General features: G+C 34.6%; 2 protein-coding genes across 2 annotated transcripts in view; both read left to right on the top strand.

The window, feature by feature from the left end:
- The window catches only part of MSH4 (mutS homolog 4), an 89,058-nt gene that overhangs the window by 42,508 nt on the left and 19,104 nt on the right, over positions 1 to 27,446 (top strand). Inside the window, exons 9-15 of the mRNA XM_032425839.1 lie at positions 12,463 to 12,537; positions 18,189 to 18,253; positions 19,413 to 19,582; positions 22,099 to 22,235; positions 23,210 to 23,313; positions 24,670 to 24,794; positions 26,667 to 26,867. Coding sequence (XP_032281730.1) covers positions 12,463 to 12,537; positions 18,189 to 18,253; positions 19,413 to 19,582; positions 22,099 to 22,235; positions 23,210 to 23,313; positions 24,670 to 24,794; positions 26,667 to 26,867 — 877 coding nt within the window. The remainder of the gene's footprint in view (positions 1 to 12,462; positions 12,538 to 18,188; positions 18,254 to 19,412; positions 19,583 to 22,098; positions 22,236 to 23,209; positions 23,314 to 24,669; positions 24,795 to 26,666; positions 26,868 to 27,446) is intronic.
- Positions 12,929 to 14,067, top strand: LOC116641369 (60S ribosomal protein L36a-like). The gene is made up of 2 exons (XM_032419031.1): positions 12,929 to 12,935; positions 13,697 to 14,067. Exons 1-2 carry the CDS (start codon positions 12,929 to 12,931, stop codon positions 14,050 to 14,052), a joined length of 363 nt encoding a protein of 120 aa, XP_032274922.1. The 3' UTR covers positions 14,053 to 14,067.

Raw genomic sequence — 27,446 nt, 5'->3', positions numbered from 1 at the left:
CATCAAAATCCTAGAGGAGAACACAGGCAGCAACCTCTTTGACCTCGACCATAGCAACTTCTTGCTAGTTATATCTCCTGAGGCAAGGGAAACAAAGGCAAAAATGTAGTTTTGGGATTTAGTCAAGATAAAAAGCAAAGGAAGCAGTCAACAAGACTAAAAGACAACCTACAGAATGGGAGAAGATATTTGCAAATGACATATCTGATAAAGGGTTAATATCCAAGATCTATAAAGAATTTATTGAACTCAACACCGAAAAACCAAATGATCCAATCAAGAAATGGGCAGAAGACATGAACAGACATTTCTCCAAAGAAGACATCCAAATGGCCAACAGACACATGAAAAAATGCTCAACATCCCTCAGGATCAGGGAAATATAAATCAAAACCACAATGAGAAACCACCTCACACCATTCAGAATGGCTAAAATTAACAAGTCGGGAAAAACAAGTGTTGGCAAGGGTCACTCTGGAAAACAGTATGGAGGTTCCTCAAGATGTTAAAAATAGAGCCACCCTATGACCCAGCAATTGCACTACTAGGTATTTACCCCAAAGATACAAATGCAGAATCTGAAGGGCACATGTACCCCCAGTGTTCATAGCAGCAATGTCCACAATAGTCAAACTATGGAAAGAGACCAGATGTCCATCCACAGATGAATGGATTAAGAAGATGTGGTGTATATACACAATGGAGCATTACTCAGCCATCAGAAAGGATGAATACTTACCATGTACATCGACATGGATGGAACTGGAGGGTATTATGCTGAGTGAAAAAAGCCAGAGAAAGACAGTTATCATATGGTTATACATCACTCATATGTGGAATATAACAAACAGCACAGAGGATCATAGAGGAATGGAGGGAAGACTGAATGGGAAGTCATCAGAGAGGGAGAAAAATCATGAGAGACTCTTAACTCTAGGAAACAAGCTAAAGGTTGCTGGAGGGGAGTTGGGTAGGGGTATGGGGTAATTGTGTGATGGGCATTAAGAAGGCAGGTGATGTGATGAGCACTGGGTGTTATACGTAACTGATGAATTATTGAACTCTACATTTGAAATTAGTGATGTACTTACTATATGTTGGCTAATTGAATTTAAATAAAATTTTTGGAGCTCTGTTATTAGGTACATAAACATTTAAGATTGCTATGTCTTCAGCTTTATCATTATAAAATGGCCCTTTTTTCCTAGTAATATTATTTTGCTCTGAAATCTGTGTTTAATATTAATATATCCACTCCAGCTTTCTTTTGATGAGTTGGCATGATATAGCTTTTACCATTCTTTTAACTTCTTTGTGTCTTTATATTTAAAGTGGGTTTCTTATAGACAACATATATTTGGATCTTGTTCTTTGTATACAATCAGAAAATACCTTATTTTTAATTGGGGTGTTTATTTCATTTACACTCAGTGAGATTATTGGTATGTTTTGATTAAATCTGCTATCATATTACTTCTTTTTCTACTTATCTGTTCCCTTTTTCCTTTTTTTCTGCCTTCTTTTGGATTATTTTTTATGACCCCATTTTGTATCCTTTGTTGATTTATTAGATAGAATTCATTATTTTGATACTTTAGTGGTTGTTTTAGGACTTATAGCTGAATTCAGTACACCTTCAAATAATATTCACATATGGTATAAGAACCACACACTATTGGCAGCAAAAGCAAAAATAAACAAACTAAAAATCTTTTTCACAGCAAAGGAATGATCAACAAAATGAAAAGGCAACTATAGAATTGGAGAAAATATTTGCAACTCATATATCTGATAAGGAGATAATATTCAAAATATGTAAAGAACTCTTACAACTCAATAGCAAGAAAACAAACAATCTGATTTTAAAATAGGCAGAAGAACTGACAAAGCAGACATGCAAATGGCCAATAGGTACATGAAAAGGTGCCCAACATCAAAATCATCAGGAAAATGCAAATTTACTCTAGTGGGATCTCACCTCAAACTTGTTAGAATGGCTGTCATCAAAAAGACAAGAAATAACAAGTGTTGATGAGGATGCAGAGAAAAGGGAAACCTTGTGTAGTCTTGGTAGGAATGTAAATTGGTACAGCCAACATGGAAAACAATATGGAGGTTCTTCAAAAAATTAAAAATAGCACTACCATATGATCCAGCAGTCCCACTTTTAGGTATATACCTAGAGAAAATGAAAACAGGCTCTCAAAGAGATAATTCCCATGTTCATTTTAGTGTTATTCATTGTAGTGTTATTCAAGATACAGAAACAACCTAAGTGTTCACTGATGTATGAATGGATAGAGAAAATGTAATACACACACACACGTACACTTATAGATAATGTATTATGCAACCATGAGAAAGAAGGAAATCCTGCCACTTGCAGCAACGTGGATGGACCTTGAGGGCATTGTGCTAAGTGAAATAAGCCAGACAGAAAAAGATAAATACTGTATAGTATCAATTATATGTGAAATTTAAATGCATGGTATCAGTTACATATGAAATCTGAATACATATATACATACATGCATTCATAGGTACATACATATATGTGTATGGCACACACACATGCAGAGACCAAACTCACAGATACAGAGACTAGAAAGGTGATTGTCAGGGACTGGGGTGTGGGGGAAATAGGGAGAAGTTGGTAAAAGGTATAAACTTTCAACTGTAAGATGAATAAGGTCTGAGGATCTAATATAAAACATGGTGAATGTAGCTGGTAACACTATCTTGTATAATTTATATTTGCTAAAAGAGTAGATTAAAAGTTCTCACACAAAAAAAATTGAGGAGATGGATGTGTTAATTAACTAATTGGGGGAATTCTTGCAATGTATGTGAGTATCAAATCACCACAATGTATACTTTAAATATCTTACAATTTTAGGGCGCCTGGGTGGCTCAGTCGTTAAGCGTCTGCCTTCGGCTCAGGTCATGATCCCAGGGTCCTGGGATCGAGTCCCACATCGGGCTCCCTCCTCGGCGGGAAGCCTGCTCTCCCTCTCCCACTCCCACTGCTTGTGTTCCTGCTCTCGCTATCTCTGTCTCTGTCAAATTTAAATAAATAAATAAATAAATATCTTACAATTTTATATGTTAATTATTCCTTAATTAAGCTGAAATAAAAAGAAAAGAACTTTACAGTAGTATGCTGCCTTTCTCCCTTCCTTCTCATTGGGCTCTTGTTGTCATACATTTTACTTCTACAAATATCCCGTAGTTCATTATTTTTTAAAATATAACAGCTTTATTAAGATAAAATTCACAAAGGATATACTTCACCAGTTTAAAGTTTAAAATTCGGTCATTTTTAGTATGTTCACAGAGTTGTGTCACAATTCCTACAGTCAATTTTAGAACATCTTCATCACCCTAAAAAGCAACACTGGATCCATTAGCAGTTGCTTCCCATTCCTCTCAAACTTCTTCCCTGCCCAGTTCTTGGCTTTTACTAATCTATCTCTCCCTATAGATTTGTTCATTCTGGACATTTCATATAAATGGAATCCTACAATATGTAGTCTTTGTGACTGGCTATTTAATTTAGCATAACATTTTTAGGTTAATTCACATTGTAATATATATTAATACTTGATTATTTTTATTGACCAATAATATTCCATTGTATAGGTACAGCACATTGCATTTATCTATTCATCAGTTGAACATTTGAGTTCTTTCTACTTTTGATTATCATAAATACATTGTTATGAATATTTATGTACAAGCTTCTGCTTGGATGTAAGTTTTCATTTATTGTGGGTATATACATATTGCTGGGTCATATGATAACTCTATGTTTAATTGTTTGAACAACTGCCAGACTGTTTTCTAAAATGACCGTATCATTTTGCATTCCCACCAAGCAGTCTATGAGGTTTCTGATGTCTCCACATCCTGTCCACACTTGTTATTATCTGACTTTTTGATTCTAGGCATCCTAGTGGGTGTAAAGTAATATCTCTCATTTTTTATTTTCATTTCCCTAATGAGTAATGATGTTGAGCCTCTTTTTGTGTGCTTGTTGGCCATTTGTATATGTCCTTGGAGAATTGTTTATTCATATCCTTTTCCAATTTTTTAAAAGATTTTATTATTTACTTATTTGTGTATTTATTTTAGAGAGAGAGAGTGCAGGGAGGGGCAGAGGGAGAAGGAGAGAATCTCAAACAGGCTCTGTGCCGAGCCTGGAGCCTGATGTGGGGCTTGATTTCACGACCCTGAGATCATGACCCGAGCCGAGATCATGACCCGAGCCAAAATCAAGAGTTGGACGCTCAACCGGCTGAGCCACGCAGACACCATACCTTTTCCAAATTTTAACTGGGTTGTCTTTTTAGTATTGAATTGTAAGAGTTCTTTATATATTCTAGATACAAGTCCCTTATTTTGGGATATATGATTTGCAAATGTTTTCTGTCATTCTTTAGATTGTTTTTTTTTTACTTTCTTGATGATATCCTTTGACATTTTGTGTTAATTTCCTGGCAGAAGGATGAATATTTAGCTCTCTTTCTTCTCTTCTCCCATAAACATGGACATTTCCTTACCTCTCATCACCCAGTAGGGTTACAACATAATTTTAGTTAGATCAAAATTACTATGATTATTCATGCTACACAGAGTTGAGCTTGCACAACTTTTTGTTTGTTTTTTCCCCAGTGTGTTTTTCTATTTATATGGTTTACTGTGTGCTTTCACTAATTCAGGCATAGATATTTCCACCAATTATCTAAATATCCTCTCAGTATATTTAAAATATGCTCTCAGTATATTTATTCACTGCAGATAATGAAATTCACTGCATCCTCTTGAAGATGTTTACCCCATAAGTTTCTGACCTGTTCCAATCTGGATTGGTTGCCCCTCTTTGCTTAGTATACAGCTGTGACTCCAGGTTTCTCTTCAGCATTTTTCCTTGTCTCTCTTATGTTGGATCTCTTATTTTTTCTGTCCCTAGTCATCTTCTGTTTTGGCTTACTCTCTCCTTTTTGTGGAGCACATTTTCTAATAACTTTCTGAGAAAGAGTAAGACTGTATTTCTGAAATGTTTTATTAGTCTCTCATAATTGATGGATAGCTTAGCTGAAAGGAAAGAATTTTCCTTCAGAATTTGGGAGGCACTTCTCCACTGTCTTGTAGCTTGTAATGTTCCTGTTGAGAAGCTGAAACCATTGAGATTTCCTGAATTTTAGATATGACTGACTTTCCCCGCCCCTCCATTCTCTGGAAGCATGTAAGATCTTTTGGTTTTAACCTTTTAAAAAAGTGAAAATAAAAATTAAATGAAATCTCAAACCTTCAGAACATTTGCAAGTATATTACAAAGAACTTATTTTTTTTTAAAGATTTTATTTATTTATTTGACAGAGAGAGACAGCGAGAGAGGGAACACGAGCAGGGGTAGTGGGAGAGGGAGAATCAGGTTCAAACCCAGGACCCTGGCCTGAGCCAAAGGCAGATGCTTAACAAGTGAGCCACCCAGGTGCCCCTATATTTTTTTTAATTTTAAGAGTAAGTTACCAACATGATGCTCTATCACTCCCCAAAATTAGGATTTCTTACAAGCAAGGATATTCTTCTATTCAACCACAATAAACCTTCAAAGTGAGGAAATTAACAATGATAATACCATTTAATCCTCAGATCCCATTCAAGTTTAGCCAGTTGTGCCAATAACCCTTTATAGAAAAATGATTCAGTTGAGAATCAAGCATTACCTTTAGTTTTTGTATCTATTTAGTCTTCAGTCATGACCTTGACATTTGAAAAGTACAGGTCTGTGTTATTTTCTTTCAGTATGGATTTATCTGATGTTTTTCCTCGTCATTATATTCTGGTAATGTATCTTTGGTAGGAATATCACAGAAATGAGGCAGTGTTCTTATTACATCTTATCAGCTGGCTCATGATTTTGATTTGTCCCATTATGATGATGTTAACTTTGTGCACTTGATTAAAGTGGGGTTCTCTAGGCTTCTCTACTATAAAATTACTATTTTCCTTATGTAATTAATAAGTATTCTCTGGGGATGTGATTTGAGAGCATGTAAATATACTATTTCTTATCAAATTTTCATTTTATTTAATCTCTATGGACTCCTGGTTTCATATTTTTTTAAACATTATTTATTTATTTATTTGACAGAGAGAGAGAGAGCACAAGTAGGCAGAGTGGCAGGCAGAAGCAGAGGGAGAGGGAGAAGCAGGTTTCCCGCTGAGCAGGGAGCCGGATGTGGGGCTCGATCCCAGGACCCTGGGATCATGACCTGAGCCAAAGGCAGACACTTAATGACTGAGCCACCCCGTCACCCCTTGAATGATATTTTCAAATGAAAAATATCTTAAATAACTTGAGGAATAGTTTTGCTTATGAATGACATGTTTTACACAGAAAAATGCAGTGCAGTATAGGAATAGGACATTGCCACTCTATACTGATAATTAGTATGTGTGATAGTTCCCTATGGCTTCTGAAACAAAATACTATACACTGTGTGGCTTAAAACAAGATAAGTATATTGTCTCACAGTTCTGGATGCTAGAAGTCTGAAATCAAGATACTGATAGGGCCATGTTTCGTCTGAAACCTGTAGGGGAATCCTTTCTTGCTTCTTCCTAGCTTTTGGTGGTTTGTTGGCAGTCTTTAGTGTTCCTTGGCTTGCTGCTGCATAACATGCAGTCTCCCTGTGTGTCTCTGTTTTCACATGGCTATCTTTACATGACACCAATCATATTGAATTAGGAGTCTACCCTACTACAGTATGATATCATGTTAACTAATTATCTCTGCAATGACCCTATTTGCAAATAAGATCACATTTTTAAGTACTGAGTGTTTAGACTTCAACAAATATTTTTGGTGGGGATACAGTTCAACCCTTAACAGTATGTTAAGACTTTGTTTCACTTTTATTATAGAAAGAATCATGAGATTACACCTGAGAGCAGTCTCTGTTGTCAACTCGTGTAATGTTTAGTATTATATAGTTATACAGCTTCATAATTTAGTGTCACTAGCTACAAGAATTAGTAACATACATGTTTTTTGCATTAGACTTTCTGGTTATATTGAGAAGGAAACATCAGTTTGGCCAATTAGCTCTCTCAGAAATATCTGTGATTAGCCAGCTTCTGTAATCACTTTGAGTCTCAGACTTTAGAAAAGTCATCCGGGCCAGTTAAGGTAATTCTATAAGCTGAGAATCTGGAATCCTTTTTCCTGTCCAGAAAAGGCGATCTATAGCTAGTTCCATAAGGTTTTTAAGGATCAGTCATAACTGATCCATAGCTGATAGTCTACTAACTTCTCATCCTTTTTAGTTTTAGAGGGACTAGTCATAGCTGTAAATACTTTCCTAGTTACCACATCTGTCTTTTTTGGAGGCTTTTAAAATACTTTCCAGATTTACTAACTTTTGAGGAACCCTAAGCAATATATTGACTTCATACATGATTCATGAATTTCAGAATTCCCTGTACTGTTTCTTAGTTGCTCTTTTCTTAACCATCTGGAGTTACACTTTAAATTAGGCTCTTTCCTCATTTGATATAAATATATATCTCTTAATTAAACACAGTGTTTACTAAATTAGTTCAGACTTGTGCTGGTTAAATTGCATGATTTGCTAAAACTTGTGAATGAACTAAATGTTCTGTTGGCTGAATTATATGGTTATCTCAACCTCCTAAATGAACTAAATTTTCTCTGAAAATTTCTAGTATGGAATTGTTTGCCTAAGATGAGTTCTTATACTTTCTTCTTAAGAATATTGATTTTAGGGGCACCTGGGTGGCTTAGTCATTAAGCGTCTGCCTTCAGCTCAGGTCATGATCCCAGGGTCCTGGGATGGAGCCCCGCATCGGGCTCCCTGCTCAGTGGGAAACCTGCTTCTCCCTCTCCTACTCCCCCTGCTTGTGTTCCCTCTCTTGCTGTGTCTCTCTCTGATAAATAAATAAAAATCTTAAAAAAAAAAAAGAATATTGATTTTAGAAAATGGTGTTTTCTAGATCATAAATTTTCTCTGAGAATAAAACTTGAATTTCTCATTTTGATTAATCTTTCTTTCTGTATAATATTTATAACCTTACTTTTAATATGTTGCATTAAGAATACTTATGTTTTCTATTGCAAACATTCAAAATACATCCCCCAACATTTGAAAATTTTATTAAACAGGTTTTTCTGGGGCATCTGGCTTGTGCAGTCAGAGCATACCACTCTTGATCTCAGAGTTATGAGTTCAAGCCCCACATTGGGTATAGAGCTCACTTAATTAAAAAAAAAAAAAAGATTATTTAAACCCTTTTAAAACAAAACAAAAAAAACAAAAAAAGAAAGTTTTTCTAAGCTTTTACCCAAATTTCTTTGATTTGTTTTTTTTAAATATTTATTTATTTAGAGAGAGAGGGAGAGAGAGAGCACACGTGCAAGTGGGGAGGGGTAGAGGGAGAGAATCTTCAAGCAGATGACTACCCGCTGAGCGTGGAGCTCACTGTGGGGCTCAGTCTCATGACCCATGAGATCGTGACCTAAACCAAAACCAAGAGTCAGTCACTCAAATGACTGAGCCACCCAGGTGCCCCTCTTTGCTTTATTTTGAATAACTTTTAATTTTTTTCCCATTGATTTCCAGACTGCCATAGAGAGTATCTAGTACATGGCTATTTCTTTAATTCATTTACCAAGTTATTTTACTAATCATTGTGACAAGTGGTAAGGATATAGTAAGAAATAAGTCTCTAATCCAAAGGAATTTATAATCCAATGTGAGATTTGGGTAAAAAAAAAAACAAGCAATTACAGCATAGTATTGCAGAAACTCCAAGGGATTTTATATTCTACCCTACTTGTAAGCTAACAAATTAGCCTGCCAATTTCATACATACTAATAGAAGACACAAGACTCCTGGGTCAGAGAGACAGGACTTTAGTGTTTAGAACAAGCAGTAGCTAGAGTATTAGCATTTTCTTAGACTGATTCCCCAAACTCCACAGGGTGTTGTGAAGAGGACCAGGTGAAACCTGCACATGCAGTGTGTTGCAGGAGAGAATTGCAGAGCTTAGGGAACTTGAATCTTTTATATTGGACAATAAGTATGTTTGCCTGCTGTTCTGGAAGGAGATACCATCTTAATCTTCTAAGACTGTAAGCATACTCACACTTTGCTCTAGGAGACACCATATTTTTCAAGGCTATTCACTATACTAACATCTTTGAAAAGACTATCCAGAACAAAGGCATTCAGTGCCTCTGCCCAGAAGATGTGCAAAAATGCAAAAGGCCAGTAGAGAATTATCTCCCAAATTGCTTTGAAGAAGCAAGTGGCAAAGAGATTCTGTATTAGTTGTCTATTGCTGCATAACAAATTACCATGACCATAGCAGCTTAAAACTGCACATATTTATTATCTCACAGTTCCTGGGAGTCAGGGGTCTGTGAACATTCTAGCTTGATTCTCTGCTTTGGGTCTCCCAAAGTCCAGGTAAATGTTATCCAGGGCTGAATACTCATGTGGAGTACTCAACTAGGGAAGGATCTGCCTCCCCACTCATGGTGTTGGCAACATTTAGTTTCTTGCAACTGTAGGATTCGTGGCAGTTTATTTCTTCAAAGCTGGCAAGGTATAGAGAGACTGGAGAGAGGGATACAGAGAAGGAATAAATAGGGAGGAAATCACCAGTGATAGAAGAGGATAAGTGAGTACCTATATACTTGTAGCAAGACAGCTCCTCTATAGCAGAATTTCTCAACCTAGACATGATTGACATTCGGGCTGAATAATTCTTTTCCTGGCCTCTTTATTCTATCTTTTCCCACTTTGGGTGGCTTTCTTACTCAGTATTGTGGAGTAGATGCTGTTGCTGTGCCACCCGCATCCCTTGCCATTCACTTTTGTACAGGGAAGTCTTCTTACTGCAAGCAGCTGAAACTTTCTGCCTGAGGACTTTATCTAGCCACATGAGAAACTGGAGGGTAATCAGGAAGTGACTGCCCAGCAATAGGTCTTAACCAGGTTAATAAATACACCATTTTCCTTACCTCTGGAGACAGCTTCTGAAGCTTACTCTACACTATCTCTGAGAGGTCTCCAGCAGGAATGAGCCACAGTACCAAGCAGCGATACCCTGATCATCAGTGTATCCTGTATTGCTGCCCTTTCCTATTCTCTTGCCTTTTCAAATAAATTATTTGAATTACTTTTCAAATAAATTATTTGTCTCAAATTCTAATTTCTCAGAGTTGGCTTTTGGAGAACCTATCCTAGGTCAGTGGTGCCTTTTGATGAATAGAAGTTATTTTTTTTTTTTTATGATTTGGTGTTTGTATGTATTGCAAAATGATCACCACAATAAGTCTAGTTAACATCCATCCTCATACACACTTAATTTTTTTTTCCCTAGTGATGAAGACTTTTAAGATCTATTCTCAGCAACTTTCAAATATGCAATACAGTATTATTAACTGTAGTCACCATGCTGTCCATTACATCCTCATGACTTACTTATTTTATAACTGGAGGTTTGACCTCCTTCTTCCATTTTACTCACCCCCTAAACCCCTGCTTCTGGCAGCTCCCATTCTGTTCTCTGTATCTATGAGCTTGATTTTTTGTTTTTAGATTCTATATATAAGTGAGATCCTCATTGTCTTTCTCTGCCTTATTAGAAGTTCTTAATTTAAATGTAGCTTAGTTTATGTTTTTTCCTTTATAGTGGTTGTTGTATCCTGCATAGAAAGTCTTTACCTACCCCAATGTCTTGATTGTACCCATGGGATTTTAATTTATGGAGATGACTAAGTGATGACATGGAGGGGCTAAGGCCATTAAAAGATTTGTATTACTTAAAATTTCTGAGAGGAGAGATCATGCCACATAGGGTCACATGGTCAGGAGCCAGAAGGAGTGAGGAGAAAACATCACAGAAGCCTTCGTTACTACTGTAGTGGGTAGTTATTAGGTGGAAATGTCCCCTACTGAGTAGGAAGTAAAACACAGATATTAAGAGTTTGTGGTTGCAGGGTTTGTAATATGATAATCTGTTCACCCACAAAGGCCAGACCATGGGAGAAATATAAACAACTTTGGCCATTAGTTTGGCCCTATGATTAATGTATGTCAGATCATTAATTATCAAATTTATAAAAGTTGGTTAGAACAGGGTAGTGAAGATACTCTTCTTTGTAATATTCCAGATGTTTTATTGTTTTACTTCTTGTATTTAGACCTATAATCCATATGGGATTGATATTTGTATGTGGTGTGAGGAAGGGGCCACATTTCCTTTTTTTCATACAGATTCATAATCTTATTGGCACCATTTATAGAAAAAAACTGTCCTTTCCCCATTACTCTATAGTCAACCTTTGTCATAAATGAAATGTTTGGGTTAAATCATATGTTTGAGTCTGTTTCTAGACTCCTTATTCTGTTCCATTGGTTGCTCTGTCTGTCCTTGTGCTGATGCTACAGTTTCTTACTTACTCTAACTTTATTATAGGCTGATATTCATTAGAGTTAGTCCTTCTACCTTCTTCTTCTTCAAATGTAAATTGATATTTTTGTAAGAAATTCTCCTTTGGTAATAGGGATGATAGTTGTCTTCTGTTTGGTGAATATTATTTATTTTTAATCTTCCAGTTTCAGAGATCCATTGTGAGAGCCTGCAGTAACTTGTTTTGGGGCCAACAACATTCATTTTAGTATTTCTCTAAATTGGCTCATGTAGTCACCAAACAGTCCAGGTACTGTGCAATAGGGATATAGGTCAGGCGACTTCCAAAAGAAAGAGCACTATATCAAGTACATTATATCATAATGTAATATCCTAAAACTCTTTGTCAATATTGGTAAATTTGTCCATTCACAAAACATTCTTCATTTCTCAAGGTTTAATACCACTGTTTGGTTCTAGAGATAGTATAATTTAATTTTAAAAAGTTTATTTATAAAATTTTGAATGTTGATGTTGCTTTATTTTGAAAAACTATAATTTGGACAACTGGAATTATGAAAATTGTTTTACTCGCACAAACAAGAACCAATGAGGGAAATTTGTGTTGTTCTGTAACTATCTGCGAGGTTCGGATTCAGCTTTTCAAATATCATCTTTCACAAATACCCTTTGTGCCTCTTTCAGTAAATGTTAGTCTGTTAGTACTGCTCAGGATTGAACTGTATCTCCTATCACTACTGTAGGTTAAGCTGGACCCGAGCAGCTGAAGTAGAAATAGAAGTTGGACACAATGAGGTGAACTCTTCTCATTGTCAGACTTTCAGGAAACTAGTGCACTAGGCTTATTACGATGGGTCAGTAGTTGTAACTATTGTCTATGCTGGGTAGGTTGATAAATAAAAGTGTATGGATATGGTAAGTGTAGAATTTCAAGAGAAAATCCATTCTTGTATATTTATGGTGTCCACATTTGGGTCTTTATTTTAAATTAACAGGTTAATGCAGCTGAATCAAAGATAACAAATTTAATATACCTAAAACATACCTTGGAACTTGTGGATCCTTTAAAGGTAATTTATATGGATGTATATTGTACAAAACATGTCTAGCATCAATTTTTTAAAAACTTTTTGTTTCAAAAAAATATCAAATTTAGATAAAGTTACAGGAATAGTATAATGAATTCCCAAATTCTCTGGATACGCACAGCACACACTACGTATTATATCCTTATTATTACTCTTACTAAACTATTTGAAAATTGCAATACCTAAATACTAATGTGTGTATATCCTAAGAACAAAGCTGTTCTCTTATATAACCACAATATAATTTAAAAATTGAGGATATTTAACATTGATCCAATACTATTATGTGTAGTCCATACTCAAAATTTTCTGATTGTTTTACTAATATCTTTTATGGATTTTTTTTTCTTGATACAGGGTCCAGTCCAGGACCATGCATTGTATTTAATGTCATTTTTTTAAAGATTTTATTTATTTGAGAGAGAGAGTGAGCGAGAGAGAGCATGAGCAGAGGGAGGGGCAGAGGGAGAGGGAGAAGCAGACTCCCTGCTGAGCCACAAGCCCAATCCCAGGACCCTGGGATCATGATCTGAGCAGAAGGCAGATGCTTAACTGAGCCACCCTGGTGTCCCTAATGTCATGTTTCTTTATACCACTTTTCAACTTAAGGTTTCTCATCCTTTCTTTGTCTTTCATGATATTAACATTGTGAAGAGTGTCTGTTGTTTTATAGAATATTCCTCAGTTTGTGTGGTTATTTTCTCATGATTAAATTCCGCTTATTTAGCAGTAATACTCTATGAGCAATGTTGTATCTTTTTCAGTACATCACATCAGGAGGCACATTATGTCATTCCCCATTCTGGTGATATTAACTTTGATCAATTTCTTCACTGTAAAGTTATTAAATAATCTGTGGAGAGATACTTTGAGACTATGTAAATATTCTGTTCCTCATTAAACTTTCACTCAATGATTTAAATATTCATTGATGACTCTTACCTGAAATATCTCTGATGTGATTTTCTAATATATTTTTAAATACTTTACTGTGCAAAACTTTTTTAAAAACATTTATTTATTTAAGTAATCTCTACACCCAACATGGGGCTCCAACTCACAACCCTGAGATCAAGAGTCCCATGCTCTGCTGACTGAGCCAGCCAGGAACCCCTGTGCAAAACATTTTTTAAAACTTAAGGTGACAGCTTTTTCCATGCTGATAGTGCTCTCACAAACAGGGTGAACGTTCCTAAAACTCGCCGGACTTTCTGCAAGAAGTGTGGCAAGCACCAGCCCCACAAAGTGACACAGTACAAGGGCAAAGATTCTCTTTATGCCCAGGGAAAGCGGCGTTATGACAGGAAGCAGAGTGGCTATGGTGGGCAGACTAAGCCGATTTTCTGGAAAAAGGCTAAAACTACAAAGAAGATTGTGCTGAGGCTTGAATGTGTTGAGCTCAATTGCAGATCTAAGAGAATGCTGGCTATTAAGAGATGCAAGCATTTTGAACTGGGAGGAGATAAGAAGAGAAAGGGCCAAGTGATCCAGTTCTAAGCTTCATATTTTGTTAATATTACGAAGACAATAAAATCTTGAGGTTATGTTCACTTCAAAAAAAAAAAAAAAAAAAACTTAAGGTGACAAGGAAGAACTCCTTTTTTAAAAGAAAAAGTAGGGGCACCTGGGTGGCTCAAATGGTTAAGCATCTACCTTCGGCTCAGGTCATGACCTCAGGGTCCTGGGATCAAGTCCCACATTGGGCTCCCTGCTTGGCCGGGAACCTATTTCTCCCTCTCCCTCTACTGTTCCCCCTGCTTGTGCTCTCTTGCCCTCTCTGTCAAATAAATAAATAAAAATCTTTAAAAAAAAAAGTAATGAAAAATCTGGAAGAATTTTGTTATAGAGTTCATTCTAATAAATATATATAATGAAAGCAATTTGGCAAAAGATGTAAAAAATGTCATCTTCTTAGAATGAAAAAGGTGTAATAAATCATCCCCAAAATCGATAGATTTGATAAGACACAAATTTCAAACTTTGATATATCAGAGGCAAAGTAAAGGCCAAAGAAAATTAGGAAAATTTATAGCATTTGACAGATTAAATATTAATTTCTGTCATAAAACTCATGTAATTTCATAAGACACTGTTGGAATACCAGTAGAAATATGGAAAATGCCCCCAAAATGGAAATCAAAGAGGTTAATAAATAATACCAAAAATATTCAGCCTTACTGTTAGTCAAAGAAATACAAATTAAAGTCATTTTTTTATATATAAAAGAAGCAAAGCTTTTTTGTTTTTATTTTTTTTACCTTAATGGACACAACTTACTGCTAATGAGAGAACAGTGAGACAGACAACCTCAGAGGCCGCTGGTAGGAGTACAAATTGCACATACTTCACAGGGAAGTTTTACAACATCTATCTTTTGACGGTGTTATGTTACTAGAAATCTGTCCAAAAGAAGTCTTAAGAAATACTACCAAGATTTATGCCCAGTTATGTCATAGCAGCGTTATTTATATTAGTGAGAAATTCTAAGTAGTATAGACCTCTAATAAGGGGAAGAGACTATTTGTTTTCTAGAGGGTAAAATATTATGATGTATTAAAAATTTATACTATTAAAAGTTTCTAATGCTTGTGATGTAGTATTAAGTAGGGGAGAAAAGGAATATGCGATGATAAAAAAATTTTTTTGATTTGAGGAAGTGACAGGAAATATACCGTAATATTTAGATAATTTATTTGGAAGGGTAGTAGAATTATAAGCAATTTAAATGTTTTTCTTTATGCTTTTATGAATTTATAGTTTTATTAGCATTTAAGTATTTTCTATTCTTAAGAAAAAAATATTATTGCCATTGCCTCATAGCAAACTAGAATAGCACGTAAAAGTCAGGTTAACCATATATATGAAAAACCCACAGTGAATGAGTATCATTCTCAATGGGGAAAAACTGAAAGCTTTTCCCCTAAGGTCAGCAACATGACAGGGATGTCCACTCTCATTACTGTTGTTCAACATGGTACTGGAAGTCCTAGCCTCAGCTAAGACAACAAAAAGAAGTAAAAGGCATCCAAATTGTCAAAGAAGAAGTCAAACTTTTACTCTTTGCAGATGACATGATACTCTATGTTGAAAACCCAGAAGACTCCACCCAAAAATTACTAGGACTCATATAGGAATTCAGCAAAGTCACAGGATATAAAATCAATGCACAGAAGTTAGTTGCATTTCTATACACTAACAATGAGGCAGAAGAAAGAGAAATCAAGGAACTGACCCCATTTACAACTGCACCAAAAACCATAAGATACCTAGGAATAAACCTAACCAAAGATCTGTACTCTGAAAACTATAGAACATTTATGAAAGAAATTGAAGAAGACACAAAGAAATGGAAAAACATTCCCTGGCTCATGGATTGGAAGAACAAATATTGTTAAAATATCTGTGCTACCCAAAGTAATCTACACATTCAGTACAATCCCTATCAAAATACTATCAAACATTTTTCACAGAGCTGGAACAAATAATCCTAGAATTTGTATGGAACCAAAAAGGCCCCAAATAGCCAAAGGAATGTTGAAAATGAAAACCAAAGCTGGTAGCACTACATTTCTAGACTTCAAGCTGTATTACAAAGCTTGATCACATAGTGATCAAGACAGTATGGAACTGGCACAAAGACAGACACATAGATCAATGGAACAGAATGGAAAACCTAGAAATGGGCCCTCTACTCTATGGTCAACTAATCTTCGACAAAGCAGGAAAGAATGTCCAATGGAAAAGTCTCTTCAACAAATGGTGTTGGGAAAATTAGACAGCCACATGCAAAAGAATGAAACTGGGCCATTTTCATACACCATACACAAAAATAAACTCAAAATGGATGAAACACCTACGTGTGAGACAGGAATCCATCAGAATCCTAGAGGAGAACACAGGCAGCAGTCTCTTTGACCTCAGCTGCAGCAACTTCTTGCTAGACACGTCTCCACAGGCAAGGAAAACAAAGGCAAAAATGAACTCTTAGGACTTCATCAAGGTAAAAAGCTTTTGCACAACAAAGGAAACAGTCAACAAAACCAAAAGACAGCCTTCAGAATGGGAGAAGATATTTGCAAATGACATATCAGATAAAGGGCTAGTATCCAAGATCTATAAAGAACTTGTCAAATTCAACACCCAAAACCCAAATAATCCAGTCAAGAAATGGGCAGAAGACATGAACAGACATCTCCAAAGAAGACATACAAATGGCCAACAGACATATGAAAAAATGTTCCACATCACTCGGCGTCAGGAAAATACAAATCAAAACCTCAATGAGATACCACCTCACACCAGTCAGAATGGCTAAAATTAACAAGCCAAGAAACTACAGATGTTGGCGAGAATGCAGAGAAAGGGGAACTCTCTTACACTGTTGGTGGGAATGCAAGCTGGTACAGCCACTCTGGAAAACGATATGGAGGTTCCTCAAGATGTTAAAAATAGAGCTACCCTATGACCCAGCAATTGTATCACTAGGTGTTTTTCCAAAGGATACAAACATAGTGATTCAAAGGGGCCCATGCACCTGATGTTTATAGCAGCAATGTCCACAATAGCCAAACTATGGAAAGAGCTCAGATGTCCATTAACAGATAAATGGATAAAGAAGAGGTGGTGTGTACACACACACACACACACACACACACACACACACACACACACACAGGAATATTACTCAGCCATCAAAAAGAATGAAATCTTGCCATTTGCAACCATGTGGGTGGAATTAGAGGGTATTACACTAAGTGAAATAAGTCAGTCAGAGAAGGACAAATATCATATAATTTCACTCATATGTGGAATTTAAGAAACAAAACAGATGAACATAGAGGAAGGGAAGGGAAAATAAAATAAGATGAAAAAGGAGAGTGAAGCAAACCATAAGAGACTCTTAACTATAGGAAACAAACCAAGGGTTACTGGAGGGGAGGTGTGTGGGGGGAAGGAATAATTGGGTGATGGGCATTAAGGAGGGCACTTGATGTAATGAGCACTGGGTGTTATATGCAACTGATGAATCACTAAACTCTACCTCTGAAACTAATAATACACTGTATATTAATTAATTGATTTTAAATAAATGAAAAAAGTTTAAGTTAAAAAAAGTTAGGTAAACTGTGTTTTCCTCTTGTTTCTATTTATTGAAATAGTGACCACTCATAGTTTCCATTAAGCAAAATTAAACCTCTATTTTTGCATATAAGAATGGAGAAATTGCTCTATTTATAAATATGCAAAGCACTTTCTTAGTTTAATGCATATTTAAAACCCAAATTTTGGAATTATATGTAGAGTACTCTAAATGTACAATGATAGCTATTTAAGTACCTACCTCTAATAAGTAGTTGAATGCTAACAATTATTTGAGAGACAAGAAAAATTAAAGTCATAATAGTAAAGCAGTGGATGTCCTTTATTAGCCAGGTGCTCTTCATCTGGAAAATGGGAAAGGTACCATCTGTCCTCACCTATATACCTAAAATATCTTTTATGAGTATACAAATGAGAAGATGAAGCAAGAAAACCCTTGGTAAACTGTAAAGTATTAAACAAATGTAAAATGCTATATTTGAATAGTGTTATAATTTATTATTTTTAACTAACTTTATTTTATTTTTTAACAGATTGCTTTGAGGAACTGTAACACACCTTTATTAAGAGCTTACGGTGGTTCATTGGAAGATAAGAGGTCTTTGTCACTCAACTGTGAATAAAATAACCCTGCTAATTATTCCTTTCTTCCTGATCATAAATGATTTTAAGTACTCTTAACAGTAATCAATAGAACAATTACTTGAACTCTGGTTAACAACGTTTAAACTATTCATCAAAGTCCTAATTATACATTACATCTTATAAATACCCATAAATAGGGTAACAGCACATTGAGTTTTTGTGTTAATAGGCAATTAGAATAGTATTAAAAATTGAAATCATACACAATTTTAATATTTCTTTTTTTAGCCATTCCCTATGGAAAGACTTGCAAATATAAAAGTACATATTTCTCTTTTGTGAATCATAAAGGGCCTAATGTAACCAAAAAATAGTAGGTATAAATATTGAATAAGAGATCTAAGTACAGTTTAATTTTAATATTGTTTTTAGCAATGGCACCTTGATTTTTAACCAAAAAGACTTGTGATGCTTAAGAACTGTTAGTTTATTGATTCAGGATTCACATCTTTTGTGAGCCACAAATTGAGGTTAATAATAAAACAGAATTACAAATAAAATACAGAACAGAATAAAACAGAAGGTTATGAAAATAGGTGTTACCAGACTTTTGGTTTACATAATCACTGTACTTAATTACTGATTATTGGGAGGTTTCTTTTACCACTGTTTTACAATATGTGTTTAATTTGTCTGGCCCCACCTGAAAGCAAGAACCATACATTTAATCCTTCTTTAGAACTGTGCACCTAACACAGTTATCATACATGGTATAAGTAAATGTTGATTGAGTCAATGAACATGAAGCCAGAATTTTCATAACAGTTCTTCAGGGATATATTTTATACTCATAGGCACAGTCAGAGGGTATAATTTGGGAGATCTTTTTATTAGCAGTTATAGAATTGTTCTTGGTGGCTTCATGTTACTTTAAGAGACTAGTCCTGATTGACAAAATATTTTAAAATTGATATAGTCACAGTTCTAATTTATGTAATGTAAAATATACATATATTGCTAAATTATTTTCAAAATAATTTTGAATAGATTTCAAGAAAATGTTATTTGTTATATTTAAAATTATATTATTCTAAGAAAATATATCATTAACTGTGACTCAGATTACAAATTAAAATAATTGTTGACTTATTGCCTGTAATGTTCTTTTTTAGGTTTGGAATCATACTTGAAAAGATTAAAACCATAATTAATGATGATGCAAGATACATGAAAGGATGCCTGAACATGAGGACTCAGAAGTGCTATGCAGTGAGATCCAACATAAATGAATTTCTTGACATAGCTAGAAGAACATATACAGAGATTGTAGATGACATAGCGGGTAATTTAATTACTTCAGTGTATTTTTCTGTTTTTTGTTTTAAATTAAAACTTTTTATTTGTTTATTTATTAAAAGATTTTATTTATTTATTTGACAGAGAGAGACACAGTGAGAGAGGGAACACAAGCAGGGGGAGTGGGAGAAGGAGAAGCAGGCTTCCCACTGAGCAGGGAGCCCAATGTGGGGCTCGATCCCAGGACCCTGGGATCATGACCTGAGCCGAAGGCAGACGCTTAATGACTGAGCCACCCAGGCACCCCAAAATTAAACCTTTTTAGAACATGTGCTTTTCTGCTGGTGATAACTAGCCACACATATTTTTAATTAAATTTTTGTTACCAAAAGAGATAAGGTTAACACATACTGTCATTTAAAATAGATTAAATATCAAAAACTAATGATGTAATGTATGGTAATTAACATAACATAATAAAAAATATATTAAAATATGATTTTAAAAATAAGTATCTCTAAATGTTATAATGTGTCTATTTTTTTCTCCCAACTTAAATATAGAGTTTCTTCAAACTTAGAGTTACCTGAAGATCCGGAGATGTTTGTTTACCTTCATATAATATTGTATATAAATTAGATGAAAAATGCAGGTATCGGTACTAAATGATTTCAGAGGAAGAAATATATTTGTCTAGAAGAGGTAGCATTTGAGCAAGTACAGTAATTGATTTAACAAATTTATGGAGTTTCTTGTAAATATAGACACTGTTTTGGGTACTAGTAATATATATATGTGAACAAGACAAAGTCCCTGTCCTCATGGAGCTTATGTTATAGTAGGGAAGACAGACAAAAAAGAAATGTGTGTGTGTGTTTATAGGTATAGAGAGGTAGATAGATGCGTATATCGATCACATAGATAATATAATATCACATGGGTATAAGATATATGATGAAAAATATAGCAGGTTATAGGGGTCAGAGAGTGATTGGGTGTGGAAGCATAGAGGATGGGAATGTTTTTAGTAGATAGAATAGCCTAGAAAGGAATTCCACATACTGGCAGTGGTACAAACCAAAGCACAAAGGCTATAAGGAAACCTCAGTGGGCGGGGAAGGAAATTGGTTAGGGTAGAATCGGGCATTCCCTGACAGAACTTGTAAGAGGTAAGATTGGAAATGTAGACTAGGGACCAGAATTTAGTCTTTGAAGGCTGGGAGTTTGGATTTTTTTTCCCTAAGAGAATGCAGAGGCACTGAGATATTTTCCTCTATGGAGTGAAATTGATCAAGAAGATTGGTTGAATGAATTTGAGTAGAGCAATGGAGACAAGGAAACCATTTTATTTTATTTTTTATTTATTTTTTTATTTTTTTAAAAGATTTTTTTTTAATTTATTCATAAGAGACAGAGAGAGAGAGAGAGAGAGAGAGGCAGAGGGAGAAGCAGGCTCCCCGCTGAGCAGGGAGCCCGATGCGGGACTCGATCCCAGGACTCTGGGATCATGACCTGAGCCGAAGGCAGACGCTTAACCATCTGAGCCACCCAGGCGCCCCAAGGAAACCATTTTAAACTATTACAAGTTAAAGCATTTGAGTGATAGCAATGTATATGAGAAGAGAGAAAGCAAAGGTTGAAGGAAGAAATGATGAGTTAATAATAGAGTAGTTATGGCCATGGTAAAGGGAAACGTAGCTATTGGTGCTAATTGAAATTTCTAGCCTGAGAGTGGTGGTATCACTGAGAAGCAGGAAAATTATTGGAGGAACTATTTTGAGGAATAAAGATGTTAATTTTCACAAGTAATATTCAAAGCATTAATGATCATCAAGTTAAAAATAAAAATTTAGAACTCTGTGGTAAGTTTGAAGTTGATAGGAAAATTTGGATTTTTTAGGTATTTGTTGTATCCCCATTTTCTTTTTGGAATATTTTGTTTTGCAAAATATATGTCTTGTAGAGAGAATTTCTTATTCTGAACTAATGATTATAATAATTTATATGATTTCAAAAAAGTTGAATGAATAACAAATGAAAACTAATATTCTAATAGAGTATAAAATAGTCTTAGTTTATTTTAATTTTTAGTTTTTTTAACTTTCAAACTACCTATCAAAGTGACTATCTTTGTACGACCAATTTTTTTTTTTAAAGATTTTATTTATCTATTTGACAGAGAGAGACAGCGAGAGAGGGAACACAAGCAGGGGGAGTGGGAGAAGGAGAAGCAGGCTTCTCGCGGAGCAGGGAACCTGATCTGATGCAGGGCTTGATTCCAGTGGGGCTTGATCCCAGGACCCTGGGATCATGACCTGAGCCAAAGGCGGACGCTTAAAGACTGAGCCACCCAGATGCCCCTACCAGTTCTTTTCTTAAAAGGATACTTGACCATCATATGTGTTAGACATTAAAAATCTTTACAGTTTAAAAGAGTAGAAAGACCTTCCTATTTATATATAAAATAACAACAACAAAAAAAAACTGTGATTTTTTTTTTTAAACAGAAAGAGTAATTTTCTCATTAAAATTATTTTTGTTTTTCTTATTTCTGGTCGCTAGGAATGATATCGCAGCTCGCAGAAAAATACAGTCTTCCTTTAAGGACAAGTTTTAGCTCTGCTCGAGGATTTTTCATCCAGATGACTACTGATTGTACAGCCTTACCCAATAATCAACTTCCTTCAGAATTTATTAAGGTTCATTTTAGAGTTCTGGTTCGGAAATTATTATTTCTGAATTACATTTTACATTTTTTCAGACATTCCTTGAATTTTACATGCCAAATTTCTGAATGTTCTGTATATTGCTTTCCTACTCCTGTCAACCTACCTAATAGTTATAATAATCTAAGAGTGAGGTAGAATTTTGGAGAAACACCAAACAGTGCATCCCATTGTTCTGGAAGCTTGGTATGTGTAAAAAAAAAAAGGAAATGAAAAAAAAAAAGTCCAAAGGGTATTTTTGATCCAAGGAATTTGGAAAATACTGTACCATCTCCTGTTTTAGGTAGTTCTCTATGTACATTTGCCTATTAAAGGTTTAAAAATCCTGAAATAAAGAAATCTGTTAACTTTTTAAAATCCGGTATTGCCAAACCTTGGACCAAGGAAATATTTTTTCCTAAATACATATTAACATCTCCATGATATACCAGTTTGGGAAAGTCTAACCCAATCTAATTTTGCTTTCTCTGCTTTCAGGGGGTAGCTTTCAACAACAACAAAAAACACATTTAACTTTTAGGGTTTTTAAATACACACTGTAATCCCAGGTGATGGGGGATGGAAAAAGAAAAGAATCGGTTGAGACATAGTAATGGGCTTAGAAATTGAGTGAGGTTCAGATATGGGACAAGGGCAAAGATGGGTCAGAAATTACTGATATCTGTCATGCATATTACTGGGTAATAAGATGTACTGTCTGACATTTCTACAGAGCTATTTTGAGACCTGTTCAAATAGTTGTGCCAGAATACTGTAGGTTAACTTTAAGTGCTTTAATTTTAGAAGTGATCTTTTCTGTTTTGCAGACATTATTTGAGACTTTATTTGTGATGCTTTATCTCCAAAATTAATTAACCTAAATATCTATGCTGTTTAAAATCTTTATGTTTGATTTTATAGGAGTGTACACCCATCTTGACATTTTGTTAATTTTAATTTCCTAACAGATATCTAAAGTGAAAAGTTCTTACACCTTTACATCAGCAGACTTAATTAAAATGAATGAAAGATGTCAAGAATCTTTGAGAGAAATCTATCACATGACTTATATGTAAGCACATTTGAAATTTTGAATATTAAATTGGTTCAATTTGAAGCATTATAATAAATTTCATTAACTGGCTTTTTGTCTGATTGCAGAAAATTATAAAATTATGAATGTTAGCAAAGAAAGAACATTTCATGGAAGAACAATGAAAACTTTTAAAGTCTGTCATTGTGATTGGAATTGCTCAGCCTCACAGAAGATTCAGGGCAAATCTAATTACAAAAACAAAAATAGAAACAAAAACAAAAAAACATCATTATACCTGATACTTCTGTAGTATGCATTCCACCATGATGTAGAATTTGGCACATCTTGGGCTTCATTCAGTTTATTCTTTTCTTATGGTATGTAAGCCCTCAACTTCTCATGGCATATATTTATTGTAATGATATGCTCATATATCATTATGTGTGTATGTGATATGTGTATGTCATATCACATATATATATATGAGCATATCATTACAATAATGCCAGTCTTTTGCTGGTCATGAAACAGTGGCAGTACAGCTGGAAATAAGAAATAGATCATTCATGGGTGGGGTGAGGGGGGGCCCGGCAAAAAAAAAAAAATCATTCATAATCGATGAGCTTAGATGATAAAGACAAATGTTGGACTTTCAAAACAATTTCAGGGCATGGACCACAGAGATTATGAGATATAATAGGTTTGGGGAACATATTTCTCCTCATAAGGGAAAAAACCAAGACCTTCAGCTAGGATCAAGAGTCAGGTGCTTAACCAGCTGAGCCACCCAGGCACCCCTTAAGATTTTATTTTTAAGTAATCTCTATACCCAATGTGGGGCATGAACTCACAACCCAGAGACCAAGAGTCACATGTTCTACCAACTGAGCCAGCCAGGTGCTCCAAGGAAAACCTTTTTTATTATGTCACAGTGTAATACCTCTACTATGTAAAAAGCTTCAATAATTATGTTGTTAAGGTGTGTGTGTGAAAGAAAGAATATATTAACTTTTGTGTTGAATTTAACATTTGCAAAAAACACAAAATTATTAGCAGATGGGATCTATTGAAGCATAGTGAGGTCTTGTTTGACCTATAAAAATAATTTTATTAATGAATATTAATTTTATTAGTATTTAATAACAACAATCATTTCAAAAACATGGTGTTAACATACCAGATGATGCGTTCTTGCTACAAGTTCCTTGAATTCAAAGAACTTCAATTTCCTAATCTCTAAAATGAGGCAAAAGAACAATAGACTTTACCTGTAGAATACAACTGAACTGTGAATGTTATTTTACCTTAGGCAATGAATTTGACATTATTTTACAATTATATTGTATGTCCCTCTTTAAAAGCATTACCTGACTTCCAAACATGTACTTTCAGGATAGTGTGCAAACTGCTTAGTGAGATTTATGAACATATTCATTGCTTATATAAACTATCTGACACTGTCTCAATGCTGGATATGCTCCTGTCATTTGCTCATGCCTGCACTCTTTCTGACTATGGTAAGTTACTTTCTTTGGAATAAATATGTTGCGTACTGAAATTTGTCTTCCATCCAAGCAATTTTATATAACAATTATGAATGTTTTACATTTTTTTACCTGAAATATGGTCTCTTGCCTATGGTCTTAGACTAAGACTTAAAATAGAAAAAGTAAAATTACTCTTAAAATTTGTTTTAAAAGTCAGAAAATTGTTTACTGAGAAATTGACAAATGAGAAAGAAAATACTGCAAGAAACTTTAAAGGTTCCCCAAATAGGAAAGACTGAAAAGCTTCCTCCTTGGTGGAAATGACAATGATCCAAATTGATAAGAGTTCAAATCTGAAGACTCATTCGAAACAGTGTGACAGAAGCAGATGAGAGAAATGAAATCTCCAAAGTGAACATTTTCTAAACTAGCTCCTTAGATATAAACATTTCAAGAACAGGGATTATATCATATATTTTTGTATCACAAGTCTTTTGTAACCCAAGGTCTTGATCAGGTTTCTATGAATACCTTCCAAGGTAAAGGGAGGAAGACAGGGCATGGGACAAGTAAACACTAAACTCCTACATGCCTCCAGAGTAAACGCATTCAAAAGCATTCATTATAAAAGAGAGGTTGGTTAGAAAATAATTTTTAAACTACTTTCAAAGTATTCTTAACACCAAAAGTCATTATTTATAGGTTTGGAGTTTCAGGATGATCTCTCTCAAATTAAAATGGAGCAACATCAAATATCTTAATAGCTAAGAAAACTATTAAAATAGTTGATCCCTAAGGTATGGTTTTGACCCCAGAGGAGATCTAAAAGATTGAAAACTTTTGGCTTATAAAATACCAATTGAAAGAGTTAACATTTCCATAAGAAATATAAAAATAAGAAAAAAAATCTTCGTAAAATACTTATTTCCCATCAAAAAAATAAATTTACATAGTATTTGGGAAATTCTAGTGATTTTAACTAGAAATTTCAATGTTATTAATGATATTAAGTCCACAATTATTCAAACTTAATTATCACATACTAGTTCCATAAATTTGTGTATGGGAGTGTGGTTATTACTGATAAGTTGGATAAGAAATTTCAAGGGGTTAACCTGAAGTATTCACTTCACTTAATATTAGAAAATTACTTAATATTTATATTCATTATTTGTTTCTACAAATTAACAATATATTTTGTGTCTGTTTTGTCTATCATCTGGGTATTCTTTTTAGACAAAATTTCTGTAAGTTTCTGGACATAAAATTGTATTTGGTTCTACTTTATATCCATATGTCACTTGAAAAGCTAAGTATGCCAAATTTAAAATAAAACTTAAGGTGGGAATTAAGTAGATGTACAATTTTGTAGTACTGGTAATTAATTGTTATTTTAAAAGTATTATCGGGGTGCCTGGGTGGCTCAGTTGTTAAGCATCCGACTCTTGAATTCGGCTCAGACCATAATCTTAGGGTCATGAGATTGAGCCCCATGTTGGGCTCCACACTCAGTGGGGAGTCTGCTTGAGATTCTCTCTCTCTCCCTCTCCCCCTCCCCCCACCTCACACTCTTTTTCTTTCTCTCAAAAAAAAAAAGTATTATCAATGGCTAGCTGACTCTTTTTAATCTGTATAAATCTGAAAATGTTACAAACTGTTTTGGAGCTCAGGACAATGACAAAGAATTAAATCCTAGCGTTCCCTGGAAGTGAATAAAAGTTGTGATGGTGATTAGAATGCATCAGTTACAATCTAGAGGGATTTTGGTAGGGATTTAAGATAAAATAATACCTTAATACTTTGTCCCAAATTGACCCTAGTAAAATCACACATATATACCACACAGACCATTAAACATAAATATATTAATCTTACAAAACCTTTCTTTCTTTCTTTTTTTAGTTCGGCCAGAATTTACTGATACTTTAGCAATCAAACAGGGATGGCATCCCATTCTTGAAAAAATATCTGTGGAAAAACCTATTGCCAACAATACCTATATTACAGAAGGAAGTAATTTTTTGATCATAACTGGACCTAATATGAGTGGGAAGTCCACGTATTTAAAACAGATTGCTCTTTGTCAGATTATGGCCCAGATTGGTAAGTTATGGCTTTACTTCATACTTAATGATTCTTCTGCTCCCATTTAAAATGTTTTGTGCCTAATATTTTAGATCCAGGTGCCTAATTAACCCCAAAAGAATTTGGAGTAGGTTTTCTTACCTAAAAGTATAATAGTGTCTATTATGTAGACCATAACTTTTACTATTTGGTATTGATTAAGCTCCATCCAATTTGGATTGCATTGTACTAAAAATTTTGTACGATGTAACAGAAGTAAAAACTACCTTACTATAACTATTAATGTTGTATCAATTATTACTAAACTGAATCATATTATTTCTGATTCAAAAACAAACTTTGTTGTGAGAAAAAGTGAAATAAGTAGGATAAGCTGCTGCCTTTAGTAACTCATGTAAGATTTTTCCCAAATTATAACACTGGGGAAAGAAACATCTTTTACTTAATTTAAGGGCTACCAGGAACTCGGACGCAGCACTTGATACAGTAACACATTATGTGTGCATACATACACATATAAATGGCCATCATTGGCTCAACAATGCATGTATTTCTTGGTGTAGGGGCACAACTTAGCTCTGAAAACTAGGTTTCCTT

The sequence above is a fragment of the Phoca vitulina genome, unplaced genomic scaffold, assembly GCF_004348235.1.
Source record: "Phoca vitulina isolate PV1807 unplaced genomic scaffold, GSC_HSeal_1.0 scaffold2, whole genome shotgun sequence".
In the NCBI taxonomy this organism is placed as follows: Eukaryota; Metazoa; Chordata; class Mammalia; order Carnivora; family Phocidae; genus Phoca; species Phoca vitulina.
The sequence above is the reverse complement of the archived record's forward strand: the minus strand, read 5'-3'. Positions and strand labels throughout refer to the sequence as shown.